This window comes from Cervus elaphus, chromosome 19 (genome assembly GCF_910594005.1).
Source record: "Cervus elaphus chromosome 19, mCerEla1.1, whole genome shotgun sequence".
NCBI classification, from domain to species: Eukaryota; Metazoa; Chordata; class Mammalia; order Artiodactyla; family Cervidae; genus Cervus; species Cervus elaphus.
The window spans coordinates 3,925,316-3,938,740 of record NC_057833.1 but is presented as its reverse complement, the minus strand read 5'-3'; the positions used below and the strand labels follow the sequence as shown (position 1 = coordinate 3,938,740).

At 44.2% G+C, this 13,425-nt stretch overlaps 1 protein-coding gene and 1 non-coding gene across 3 annotated transcripts; both read left to right on the top strand.

Moving 5' to 3' along the window:
- The first annotated feature begins 385 nt into the window (after positions 1 to 385).
- On the top strand, positions 386 to 458 carry TRNAG-UCC. The gene has a single exon. It is a non-coding gene; the product is annotated as a tRNA-Gly (tRNA).
- A 5,646-nt stretch (positions 459 to 6,104) lies between these two features.
- PFN2 (profilin 2) lies at positions 6,105 to 12,529 on the top strand. Of its 2 annotated transcripts, none has more exons than XM_043873565.1 (3): positions 6,105 to 6,494; positions 8,541 to 8,733; positions 10,870 to 12,529. In XM_043873565.1, exons 1-3 carry the CDS (start codon positions 6,363 to 6,365, stop codon positions 10,965 to 10,967), a joined length of 423 nt encoding a protein of 140 aa, XP_043729500.1. In that variant the 5' UTR covers positions 6,105 to 6,362; the 3' UTR covers positions 10,968 to 12,529. The 2 variants fall into 2 exon arrangements, with proteins under 2 accessions (XP_043729500.1, XP_043729501.1); XM_043873566.1 differs by having other exon boundaries at positions 6,253 to 6,494; positions 11,184 to 11,281.
- Positions 12,530 to 13,425: the final 896 nt, after the last annotated feature.

The window sequence follows — 13,425 nt, the reverse complement described above, 5'->3', positions numbered from 1 at the left end:
GCCACAGGATTGGAAAAGGTCAGTTTTCATTTCAATCCCAAAGAAAGGCAATGCCAAAGAATGCTCAAACTACCGCACAATTACACTCATCTCACACGCTAGCAAAGTAATGCTCAAAATTCTCCAAGCGAGGCTTCAACAGTACGTGAACTGAGAACTTCCAGATGTTTAAGCTGGATTTAGAAAAGGCAGAGGAACCAGACATCAAATTGCCAACATCCGTTGGATCATTGAAAAAGCAAGAAAGGTCCAGAAAAACATCTGCTTTATTGACTATGCCAAAGCCTTTGACTGTGTGGATCATAATAAATTGTGGAAAATTCTGAAAGAGATGGGAATACCAGACCACCTGACCTGCCTCCTAAGAAATCTGTATGGAGGGACTTCCCTGGTGGCCCAGTGGCTAGGACTCTGCATTTCCAATGCAGGGGACCCAGGTTCAATCCCTGGTCAGGGAACTAGATCCCACATGTCGCAACTAAGACCCGGTGCAGCCAAATAAAATTTAAAAAAAAAAGAAATCTGTATGGAGATCAAGAAGCAACAGAAATGGACAAGAAACAGCAGACTAGTTCCAAATTGGGAAATGAATACATCAAGGCTGTATATTGTCACCCTGCTTATTTAACTTATATGCAGAGTCCATCATGTGAAATGCTGGGCTGGATGAAGCACAAGCTGGAATCAAGATTGTTGGAAGAAATATCAATAACCTCAGATATGCAGTTGACTCCATCCTTATTGCAGAAATCAAAGAGGAACTGAAGAGCCTCTTGATGAAAGTGAAAGAGGAGAGTGAAAAAGCTGGCTTAAAACTCAACATTCAAAAAATGAATATCATGACATTCAGTCCCATCACTTCATGGCAAATAGATGGGGAAACAATGGAAACAGAGAGTTTCTTTTCTTGGGCTCCAAAATCACTGCAGATGGTGACAGCAGCCATGAAATTAAAAGATGCTTACTCTTTGGAAGAAAAGCTATGACCAACCAGGATAGCATATTAAAAAGCAGAGATATTACTTTGCCAACAAAGGGCCATCTAGTTAAAGCTATGATTTTTCAGAAGTTATATATGGACCATATAACTGGACCATAAAGAAAGCTGGGCACCAAAGAACTGTCGATTTTGAACCGCGGTGTTGGAGTAGACTCTTGAGAGTCCCTTTGACTGCAAGGAGATCCAACCAGTCCATCCTAAAGGAGATCAGTCCTGGGTGTTCATTGGAAGGACTGATGCTGAAGCTGAAGCTCCAATACTTTGGCCACCTGATGGGAAAAACTGACTCATTAGAAAAGCCTGAAATGCTGGGAAAGATTGAAGGCAGGAGGAGAAGGGGACGACAGAGAATGAGATGGCAGGATGGCATCATCGACTCGATGGACACAAGGTTTGAGCAAGCTCCAGGAGTTGGTGATGGACAGGGAAGGCTGGCGTGCTGCAGCCCACGGGGTCACAAAGAGTCAGACACCACTGAGTGACTGAATTGAATTGAAGCATCTATGTAAAATAATAGTATTATGAAGAGGGGTGACCAGACTTAAAGTGTTTTAAGGTCCTTAGATTATCTGGTTGGAGGGTGTAATATATCATTTAACTTTAAGTTTTATTCCATTAAATGTGCATGGTAAAATTTCAGTGTAACATTAAAGGAACAGAAAATGAATGTATGAGTTCCACATGAATGAAAAAATTAAAGAATAGTTTGCATATTAGACAAAAAGATAAAATGTAGCTAAGTGAATATAAAGAGACATTAAAATTTAAGGACAGAGAGAGTGAGAATAAGAGATGGAGAGAAAAAAAAAAGAGAAGAGATGGAGAGAGAGGAGGAGGGAGGACCAGGAGGAAGAGAAAGGAGGAGGGGGAGGCAAAAGGGAGGTGGGAGACAGGAGGGAGATAGGAAGGATATATTAGAGAAATGTCAATAAATGGAGAGCAGGGGATTTCCCTGGTGGCCCAGTGGTTAGGAATCGGACTGCCAATGCACTGGACATGGGTTGGACCGCTGATCTGGAAAGATCGCTCATGCCACCAAGCAGTTAAGCCTGTGTGCCCCAGCTACTGAGCTCGCAGCCCAGGGCCTGAGCTCGCCTGCACGGCGCAACAGAAGGCGCTGCGGTGAGAAGCCCGCCCTCCACAAGGGAGCGGCGTCCCCTCCCCAGCTACAGGGCCCGCGCGCAGCCTGACGGCCCCGGACAGCCAGAACCGAAGTTAAGAACAAGGCAGCAAGCATGACATCGCTTATTTCTGACACGATAGACTTTACCCCGGACATGACTTCGTGACTAAATAACAATATATAACTGAATCATTTTGCTGTACGCCAGAAACTAACAGAATGTTGTAAACCAATTATACTTCAATTTTTAAAAGATAGATTTTACGACAAAAACAATACTGGTGATAAAGAAGGCCATTGTGCTCAGGTGTGTCTGACTCTGAAACCCCATGAACTGCAGCCCGCCCAGGCTTCTCTGTCTATGGAATTCTCCAGGCAAGAATACTGGAGTGGGTTGCCACGTCCTCCTCCAGGGGCTCTTCCCAACCCAGGAATCAAACTCACATCTCTTACGTCTCCTGAACTGGCAGGTAGATACTTTACCACTAGCATTACCTGGGAAGCCCTAAAGAGGGATATTACTCGAAAGTTCAATTTATCAGAAAGAAAATATAATGTTAACTTTGTATTAAATAACCTAAAGCTAGTAAAAAAAAAATTTCATAGTTTCAGGGTAAAATTGACAAATCCAGAATTGTAGGTACTCCTTGTTCTTAACTGTAAAAATCATAAATAAAACGAGTGAATAGATTTAAAAGATAACATTTGTATTGCTTGTGGCATTAACAGTGCTTTTGCTCCATTTTCTGAACTTTCTTGATTGTTGTGACAATTTTATAATTAAAACACCTTTGACGAAAACCAAGTGTGGAAGTCAAAATCTTAATTGAGGACTTGAGGTGGCCTAGTTATTATTAATTAATTACTAGAGTTTTACTTTATTGGGGTAGCTCTGTAGCTGTTACCCCAATGTTTATCAGGTTCAGTTTAGTTCAGTCGCTCAGTCGTGTCCGACTCTTTGCAACCCCATGGACTGCAGCACGCCAGGCCTCCCTGTCCATCACCAACTCCCAGAGTTTACTCAAACTCATGTCCATTGAGTCGGTGATGCCATCCAACCATCTCATCCTCTGTTGTCCTCTTCTCCCACCTTTAATCTTTCCCAGCATCAGGGTCTTTTCAAATGAGTCAGTTCTTCACATCAGGTGGCCAAAGTATTGGAGTTTCAGCATCAGTCCTTCCAATGAATATTCAGGACTCATTTCCTTTAGGATGGACTGGTTGGATCTCCTTGCTGTCCAAGGGACTCTCAAGAGTCTTTGCCAACACCACAATTATCAGGTTGGATACATCTTAATTTCAACTTGTTTCTTGGTGTTCTGCTAAAATGTCAAATGAGTTTTTACATGTGGACATAAATGGCTCCGGCACTCCTTGACTGTACATTAAATATGACTTAACACAGTTATTATTACTTATTTTGAATAAGAACAAAATATTTTTGGAAACAATGCAAAATAATGCATTCTGCATTTAAATACACTACAACTGGTTGTTATCAGCTACTTCTGGGATCTGTTTCAACAAGGGTGCTTTTCCTTTTCTTTGTTTTCTGCTCAGACATCACTATTATCAATTACCCAGAATAAAAGCAGAGAAAGATACAAATTGGTATCTTTTTGATACAAAAGTATCAATACTTTTTCTCATATTGATACTCTCTTGGACTTACATTGCAATTCTTAAAACAGTGTTCAATATCTACTTATGCCTTTTGAAACACCTGGTGGTAAGCAACAGTTAAATGAAATAGGACCAGATCACTGTATACGAGTAGAAAATAAGGCAGCGTGCTCTGAGGCTTGTTCTAAAGAAAAAGGGCATTAGGAGTCTTTTATTATAATACCAAAAAGAGAAGTGAATAGACTCTTCAAATGCACCATCTCAAAATCTAAACTGTAAAATCTGGTCTTTTATATAAGTTTATTTTTCATAGTTCTTCTACTTTATTTTTTTATTTTTATTCTCCAGGGGTCAGAAAGATCCCCTGGAGGAGGAATTCTGTGTGCAATACTGGGATAGAAATGACACTGTTTGAAAAATAAAACAGTAATTTTAGGTATTTTGAAAAATATTAAAAAATGATAAGAATTTTAAATTCTTTTGTTTTACCCAATGTGTTTTAGAATCTTTTGAGATTTGAATATGCAGAATATTCAGTTGACTTAATTCTTATGCTGTTTAGACAATAAAAGAATAAGAATTATTTGCATTGCTTTGCTATATGAAGACAATAGTGTAAAAATTAAATCTTAAAAACTTCAAATAAAACTTCATTGTAGATTAATAAATCAATTTCAACTTCAAACTATCATTTTATTATTTTTCTTTACTCGTTACCTTTGTTTACTGTTTAAAGTTACTGAATTACAACATGTATAAAGAGCGCAAATAAGTGTACAGCTTAATGAATTCTTACATCGGCACTGTGCAGTGTATCATTAACTTTGAGGCTGATCAACTAGTAAAACTGAAGGATTAAAACCATCAACGACCACCATACACACAAAAAAAGTAGTAAACAAGAATGAGTAAGTGTGACTAAATCAGGTGGGCGGCACATTTGCAAAAATGAAACAAGTTTGGCACACATTTTATAGCACATAGGTTCTATGTATCATCAGAACATGAAAGAATACATTATCTCAATCTGACAGGAGCCTGACTTGGGAGTTCGCTTACGGTGATTTCCCTTCCTTGCCTGTAAGAGTTGTACATTTCAAAGCAAACATCAGAAAAGATACAAAACGTCAGAACCAACTAGATTACGTAGCAACGTTTTTATCTTCTTTCCTGAGCGACATCTGTGGAATCCTCCTTCTCACTAATTGTGACCTTACGTGATAACTTTAAAGTTGAAAATCAACTTTTTCAAAAACGCTTTGAGACGCTCTCTTCCCTTGATTGACAGATCGTTTAGTTCATTTAAAATCGAAATTGTGGGACGTCTCCTAATCCTTTGCCTAGTCATAACGCCCAGCGGTTACTAAAGACCACGCAATATTTACAGGGACTCTACCCATGGTTTACCACTTAAATACAAGCTATTCTCCGATCTGGGTCCTGAAATTAGTTTACCTTTTGAGAGTAGAAATATTAACATGTTCATACAACGAACCCGTTCTTAAGATTTTTAAATTCTTTATATATTCAGATTTCTTCGACCCACCAGTAATATTCCCAGTTAGCAACCAATAGTTTTACATTGCTCGCTATTTGTTTCCTTCGGAATTTACGAGCAATTTAGCCGCTTTAAAACAGGGGAAGAGAGGCTCTTCCTGTCCAAGAACCCACACAATGAAAGGCCCTTGGTACCCAAATGAAGCAACAATGAAAGACCGGCAAAGCTCAGAAATGTTCCTGAAAGCCAAGAATGCCACTCTGATTTCAGATTGCTGGAGCGCGCCCGCCTGGTAGCCTTTGTGGCCGAGAGGTCCGGAGAAGAGGGTCCCACTGAGGATGCCTGAGATGACGGTGGCCGACTCTGCTACCCGCCCGCCCGGACCACAAAGGGGAATCAACGCTCCGCATCCCGTCACCAGGGCAACTCTGCAACCCGACACCGAGGCGCAAGGTACCGCATCCCGAGCCGGCCGCAGGACCGAGGCGTTTCACCGCCCGGACGCGGGGACTCCGAGGCGCCCCCGACGCCGCCGTCCCGGGGGTACCGAGAGCGACTGGGGAGACGCCCAGCCCGCAGACCGCGGGTCCGAGGCTCAGCCGCTCTCAGCCGCCCGCCGCACTCAGACCTCGCCGGCCGCACGTGGCGCCGTGATTGCCCCGGGCGGTATCCCTCCGCGCCGCGCCCCCGCTCAGCCTCCCCCTCCCTCCTCGGGACCCTCGGAGCCAGGGCGCCGCGGAAGGATCGCACGCACGCGCGCGCGCACGCCCGCCCGCCGGGACGCCGGGGAGCCGAGGGAGCCGCGGCGAGGAGTCGTCCCCGGCGCCATCGCCCGCACGGCCGCTCCGCAGCCTGCCGCCGCTACTTAATCAGCCCCGCAGGCGCGGGCGGGAGGGCGGCCGGGCCGGGCGCGCTCCGCGGCTCGTCCCTCACCGCCGTCCCCGCGTCCTCCCTCCGCAGCTCCTCGGGGAGGGGGGCGGTCGGTGCTTGCGCAGAGCCGCCTCCTCTCCGCCCCCGCCCCGCCTCCCCCCGCGCCGCCGCCGCCGCCCGCGCCCGCCGCCGCCGCCGCTGCGCCTGCTGCTCCTCGCCGTCCCCGCTGCAGTGCGAAGGGCTCGAAGATGGCCGGTTGGCAGAGCTACGTGGATAACCTGATGTGCGATGGCTGCTGCCAGGAGGCCGCCATTGTCGGCTACTGCGACGCCAAATACGTCTGGGCAGCCACGGCCGGGGGCGTCTTCCAGAGCATTACGGTGAGGACCGGAGGGGACCGGGGCTCCCGGCCCCGCACCCGAGCGGGGCCGGCCGGCCGTGGGGGCGCCGCAGCGCGGGGCCGGACTCGGGCAGGGCCGCGCCGGCAGGTGTGCGGGGCGGCGGGCGCCGAGGATGCGGCTGCCGGCCGGGCGGGGAGGCCGAGGCCCGGGGACGCCCCCTCGCCGGGGCTGCGCTGGGTGCTTGTCCGGATGAGGCTGGGGGAGGGGGCGCGCACCGGTCCGTGGGTGGGGGGCCTTTTCCCTTTTCTCGCCCCCGCCCCGGGGTCCCCTGGAAGCCCTAGGGTTTGCTTTGTACGTTCCCGGCTGGAAGCGGGGACCGGAGGGGCCGGGCTGGGGTGCGGGTCCTCGGGTGGCCGGGCCGCCCCTAGCTCCGGGGACGGCGCGGGCTGTGGGAGGCGGCGGCTGCCCGGCCCCCGGGAACCTCGCAGCCACTTGGCGTAGGTTTGCCGGTGTCCAGGCCTCTTGGGCTTGCGAGAAATGTACGCAGACAACGTAGGTGGATTCGTGAATCTCTGGCTCCATAGGATTTTTTTTTTTTTAATTCTCCAAGATGGCGAACTGCCATTGATTTCTCTCCTATGGAGATTCATCGATATACAGTTATCCCCAATTACGCAACAGAGCTCTAAAAAAAGGGGGTGCTTGGGGCTTTCAATAATCTGCGAACACCGAGGGGACGCTTCAGTTCTCCAAGTCCCTCCCTCTTTAGTGATCTTCGTAAGGGAACTAATGCAGATTAATGCTTCCCGGTGCCTGATTTTACTGTGACTTGGTGGTTTGACTCGGTTGCCACATGTTTGGGGAATAATTGTCAATAAGCCTTCCAGTGCTGCTTTATTGTTTTGTCTCTTTCTGCATAAGGGTCTGAAATGGTGACATTATATCAAATACGGGACCATTCTCTTAATTTCCTAAGCTTCACGCCCCCTTCCTATCAAATGCCAAAATTCAGGCCCCTTACTATGGGTGCTACTAATTATTCTCGTACTACTTAACATGGTTTAAGGTCTAACTGTGTAGAACTCCTGATCGAGGTCCTTTCAGGTTCTCTCTCGCCGCAGTGGACTACAATTCTTACACAGAATTGGCGTCTGGCGATCAACTTTTTTCCTGCAGTCCTCTTGTCTTTGTGTGTGAGTTCCCGCTGTCTGGCTGGGAAGATTGCGGGAGTGTGCATGGAAGTGGCTGGGGCCTGCTATGACTCTGCAGTTCTGATGGGGGCGACGCCTTCCTTCTTATTCATGGAATGTTAGAATGCACGTTTTCTCCTTTCCGGTTCTGGTCGCTACCTCAGTTTCTGTCCCACTCCCTCCATTTTCTCTACTCTTTGATGGTTTTCTATGGCAGTGCTACAGACAGAATCCTCTTTGCGTTTGCCCGGAAAGAAAACTGATTACTGAGGAGGGAGGGGAAGGAGAGTTGGAGGGGGAGTCTGGGCTAAAATAGGAGGGAAATATGAATTGGGGGATGCGCGGAGGTTCAGGGCTTGAGGTTCATCCTCAGGGGCTATGTCAAGCTATTTGAAACAGAGTAGATGTGAACAGATCTGCCAAGCGTGGACTTTGTTTCAGGAGACTTTCAAACAAGTTTAAATTTGATATGACAAGACTGTTAACTTGACGGTGATAGGTAAGATTTTGTTGAAAGTTTTTAGGTGAATCTTTACCATTACATAAGCACTTCGGCCACCACCTGACTTGAAACAAGTTTATAAATAACTCAAGTTTGTAGTTTATCTAGTGTCAACTACCAACTGGAGATTCTTTGCATAGACTGGGCTTAGTTAACAGACCACTCTCTCTTAACTGTGAAATCTAACTGCCTGCCTGATAGAACATGTCATCCTGTAAGATTAATCTTTTAGAAAAGATGGGAACTTGGTTTTACATTAACGAAATGTGGATGTCTTGTAGTGGTAGTACAAACTTGACAGTTTTCCTGTTACACCAAGACAAGAAATTAACTACAACTTTTTGTTTTCTTTCCTCTCTCTTTTTTTTTTTTTGTGGTTGGGGGCGGGGGCAGCCAGGAGAAATAGATATGATTGTAGGAAAAGACCGGGAAGGTTTCTTTACCAATGGTTTGACTCTTGGCGCAAAGAAGTGCTCAGTGATCAGAGATAGCCTATACGTGGATGGTGACTGCACAATGGACATCCGGACAAAGAGTCAAGGTGGGGAGCCAACATACAACGTTGCCGTCGGCAGAGCTGGTAGAGGTAAGCACAGTGCCCTTTTGGTTAAAAGTGGCAAGTCACATTACAACTTATTTAGCAGTTTCTTTACCATTTTGAATAAAGTGTTGGTCCATAATGGCTATTAAGGTGGTTTTTGTGAACTGCCCAGCACTGAAGGAGGCTCTGCTCTAGACTCATTGACTCTCTCCAGCAGCTGCGTGTCCGCCTCCCCTCTGAGAGCCTGACTTTACGCTGAAATAGAGTGTTAACATCAGCTCCTTCAGTTCCAGCTTTAGTAAACTGGAAATCTGTATGTATAACTGAACCACTTTACAGTTGAAATTAACATTGTTAATCAACTATACTTTAATATAAAATAAAAAGTTAAAAAATAAAATTACTTTGTCTCCTCAACTGCTATTCAGATTGTTAAATCATTCAAATTGGTTATTTTAGTCCCTCTGGGTTTTTGACCTTTGAATGTCTTCTTTCTTGCTCACATTTTAGTCATTCACTATTCAGCGTAAAAAATGAAAAATTAATATTGGCTTCCATTTCTATTAGAAACATTGCTGGAGAAGAGAGAAAGAATTAGAATGAGGGTTTTGGAGTAAGTTTTGCACTTACTAAATATTTTCAAAGACTATACGTGCCTGATTTATTTGAAAAATAGGAAATTATATTTCATTTATACACACTCATCCAGACATTCTTGTGTTTCCTATCGTCAACATTGCAGAAATTCTTACTGTACTAAATAAGTCTCACTGCGTTTTTGAAAGAAACTTTAAAAATTGAGATTTATTATGACATCTAATTGGTTTACAAATACATTTTAATGTGTTAACCTGTGAAAATGTTTTGTAAATAAAGAAGGCTGGTGTAGCCTTAATATAGCAGGCCCATCTAATGTTGAGACCAAATCTACCACGTGAAGAAACTTGAAGCCACTGTGAGCCATCGTTTACTGCAGTGGGCCTACCGACTCCCAGGACTGTCCTAAAGGTCCCTGCTGTTCCGCTGTGCATTGCTATGTATGAGTGTTTCTCTGTAGGAAAATTAGATGGCTGTGAAATAGGAGATAAATCTCAGATAGTGGCTGAGCTCAGATAAATATACTGAAAAGAAGCATCAACCAAGGGACAGAAAAGCAGAGTTTTTGTGCCACACTGCACTCCTGACATCTAGTGGCGATAAATGTAAAATCTGATACATACACATTCTGAGGGTAGACCTTTGAACTACATCATAGAAAAACCTGCTGTTGGAAATAATAAATTTATTTTAGGGTTTTATACTCAATTAAAAATAAAGCTAACACAGTGAGGATATCAGTAAGCACAAACCTTCAGAACTTTTCATTTAGGCTTTTCTGAATGGCACTGAAAATGCTATTTAAAATTCAGTCTTGGTTTTTCTCTGGAAGTAATACACACTTAGCCTCACTAGTAAGACTTAACAGTTTGTACTTAAGCAGTTAAATTTGGGAAGAATTTTATAAGTAAATAAGTTTTTTAAAATTTATTTTTTGGGGATCAGTCTAATGTGTATTTGTCATGCTAATCAGAAGTTTTTTGCTCTCTATATAAGATAGATGTCCATAAAAGGAATGCCATTTTCAGCAACATGAATGGACCTAGAGATTATACTAAGTAGTAAAAGTCAGACAGAGAAAGATAAATCACCTATATGTGGACTCTTAAAAAAAACGATACAAAGGCACTTGTTTATCAAACAGAAACATTCACACACTTGGAGGACAAACTTAGGGTTACCAAAGGGGAAAAGTTGGGGAAGAGGGATAAATTACATGAGTTGGGGATGAACGAGGACACACCATGACACATAAAGTAACGACAAGGGCCTGCACCGGAGCCCTACTCAGTAACCTGCGTGGGGGAGAAACAACAAACAGTCACACTCTTTTCCCCCTAGCTAGTGTAAAGATATTTTTATAGAGCTCTGCAGCTGGATTCCAATATGCAGATAATAGAATGTTTTTGGCATATTACTAGTTTGAAAGTTCACCTTTTTGGAGACCTGGCTGACTTCAGTGCTTCGTTGTTCATGAAAAACTGACTTAATGTTAACTTATTAATCGGGATTCTGTCTGCTAAAACTTATGTGACTCTCTTAATTAACACTTCTTTTGAAACACTTTTCTTCTTTCTCTTTCAGTCTTGGTCTTTGTAATGGGAAAAGAAGGGGTCCATGGAGGCGGATTGAATAAGAAGGCATACTCAATGGCAAAATACTTGAGAGACTCTGGGTTCTAGCTGCTAGGCAGACTGTTAAGTATTAGGGGAAAATTGCTCTTAAACTTTCCTAGCTGTAAGCTTGAGTCTTAATTCTGGAAATTTTATTAGCAATGCAGGGTGATGGGGTATGAACCTGTGTCTGCTCTGTGTCCCTCTGTCGGTGGGGAAAGGCGTCTTTCTTCCTGCCCCCCCCCCAATTCTGTTCCCTTTGTTTTGTTCCCCCGCGCACTCCAGCACTGGTTATAGTCATGGGAAGGGAAGGTGCCCCCGGAGGCACGCTTGGCGAGAAAGCGTATGCACTCGGGTTATACCTGAGGAGGTCTCATGTGTAAGCAGCCTCTCCCCATCTTCCTAGCAACTGTCTTCATCATCACCCCAATTATGGTCACAGTGCTACCAGATTATAGATGGTAGCTAATTTTTCTTCACCTATTTTCTAATGTCGCAATTCCTGTTTGCCCAGTGGATCATCTGTATGTTAACCACTGTATGTAACCAACCTTATCTGGCAACGTAACTGCAGCACAATAATGATTTGCATGATACCTTGAAATTGGGGGGAGGGGCATGCCAAGTTGGGCATCACTTTGTCTTAGCAACTAATGGGATATTGATTACTAAAATAAGTCAATTTAAGCAAGGTGCCGGTTGTACAATCTCTGATTTGATCAGTGTCTTTCAGCACTTGGAGCATTTACTTAGCTCACTTAGTCTTCCTTTCACAGCGCATGGTTGGGAGGAACAAGTGCATGCGTCTTTCCTTCACTCCCCTTCCCCCACCCCCGCCCTTTGCACATAGGTATTTGGTTCGCTTCCATCTTCTTTTATGCAGTGCCTGGTTTATTTAACCGATTAATACCACTTCTGTTGATGCTGTTGAGAGCTGCAGTACTTTGCTTTGAGTATTGTTGCTGCACTTGAGTGGGGACGAAACCGTTCTCATGGTGTCCGCGGGACCCAAGTGCGGCTGCAAAACGAGGGCAAACGCACTTCCTCCCGCGACCTCCAGCGACCGTGCGGACTGAACCCCCAGGGGCGTTCTCATCGCAGTGGCTCAGACTTGTTCCTGTCTTTTTCTTTGCACACCAGCTCTACTCTTCAGTAGGATTGTAAAAGGCTGCCATTATGGACGTTAGGTATCCCAACATAACCGTCTGGAGTGTGTCCGGTTTGTTCTTCATAGGACCAACTTTTATTTGCAGCTTGAGTTTTTATATGAAGTTGCATTATTGTGGACTTGGCTGTCTTGTGATGAATTTTTTTCATATGTATTCTGTGCCATACTATTGTTAAAATGAACTGTTGCTATTGTGAGATGGATCTTAACTGACCTGTTGAAGGTTTCTTTCGAATGGCACTACTTTAGGGACACTGTAGTATTTGCTTCTATTGTTTGGGCCTTGTGGATAATGTACAGATTTAAAAACAAATCTTGTTGCTGATTTGTCCATTTCTTTCCCTGCACTTTGTTACATCTGGGATACAGTCTAACTCATCTGATTTAATATGCATTTAAAAAAATGCCATAACTATTAAACACCTTGTTTACAGACAGATGAAATAAATTTATTCCAACCAAATACTCCAGACTCCTGTTATTTATATACATTGTTAGCTTACTGTTGCAGCTGACCTTTGACATAATGGGAATACACTCCACTGCAAGCATATGATTTTTCAGAAACTTCAGCTGGTGGTCTACTCCATTTTCTCTAGTGTTAATGAGTGCCTAGGAATTTATTTTTAAAAAGCTTTGCTCTATTAAAAATGGTTTGTCATTTTGGGTGCATCTTCAGGCTTATGAGGCAAAAATTGATTTATCCACTAGAAATTAAATAACTTTTCTTGTGTTGCTGGTGTTTTGATACAAAAACCTAGTGAGCCGTAAGGGGCCCAGTATCCCGAAGGGTTTCTGCATTTGTGGATTCTTCTGTATTGAACTGTCATACGACTTCACTTGATTTGGAGGCCGTGTTGGCAGGTGAAGTCAGTCAGCTGGGCCTCTCACGTAAGAGAAGCCATTCCTTGGGCCGCATAGAAGATAGTGGGGATTGGGAAGTCTTGCAGGTTCTGGCTGTGGACTGACATGTTAACTCTGACTGTGTAATAGTCAAGTTTCATCCCAGAGGTCATAAGGTCTCTGAGATGTACTGAATCTTAGTATGTTTTAATACTGTTCAGGTCAGTGATTATCATGAACTGCCAAGTGGAAGGTCCAAGCTCAAAACTTGGTGGGTCTAAACAAAACTGGGAAACTGATTATAATTCAGATTCTGGGCTCTGGAATGCTACCCTGGAGATGAAAGTTTCCTGAAGTCACTTGAGAAATAATCATTATTAGGTCAGTCTGATTCATTTAAAGCGGACTATATGCTACCGTTTGAGAAAGAGTGGGTAGGGAATGGAAGTTAATCTCTCAAGATACACTGTGCATAACTAAGGTTTTTTCTTTGACAGCGTTAGTTCCGAATTTGGC

Coding starts and splice junctions, on each gene's coding strand:
- PFN2 (XM_043873565.1), top strand. CDS start 6,363: ATGGCCGGTTGGCAGAGCTACGTGGATAACCTGATGTGCGATGGCTGC. Junction 6,495..8,540: donor GCGTCTTCCAGAGCATTACG/GTGAGGACCGGA, acceptor GGGCGGGGGCAG/CCAGGAGAAATAGATATGAT. Junction 8,734..10,869: donor CGTCGGCAGAGCTGGTAGAG/GTAAGCACAGTG, acceptor TTTCTCTTTCAG/TCTTGGTCTTTGTAATGGGA.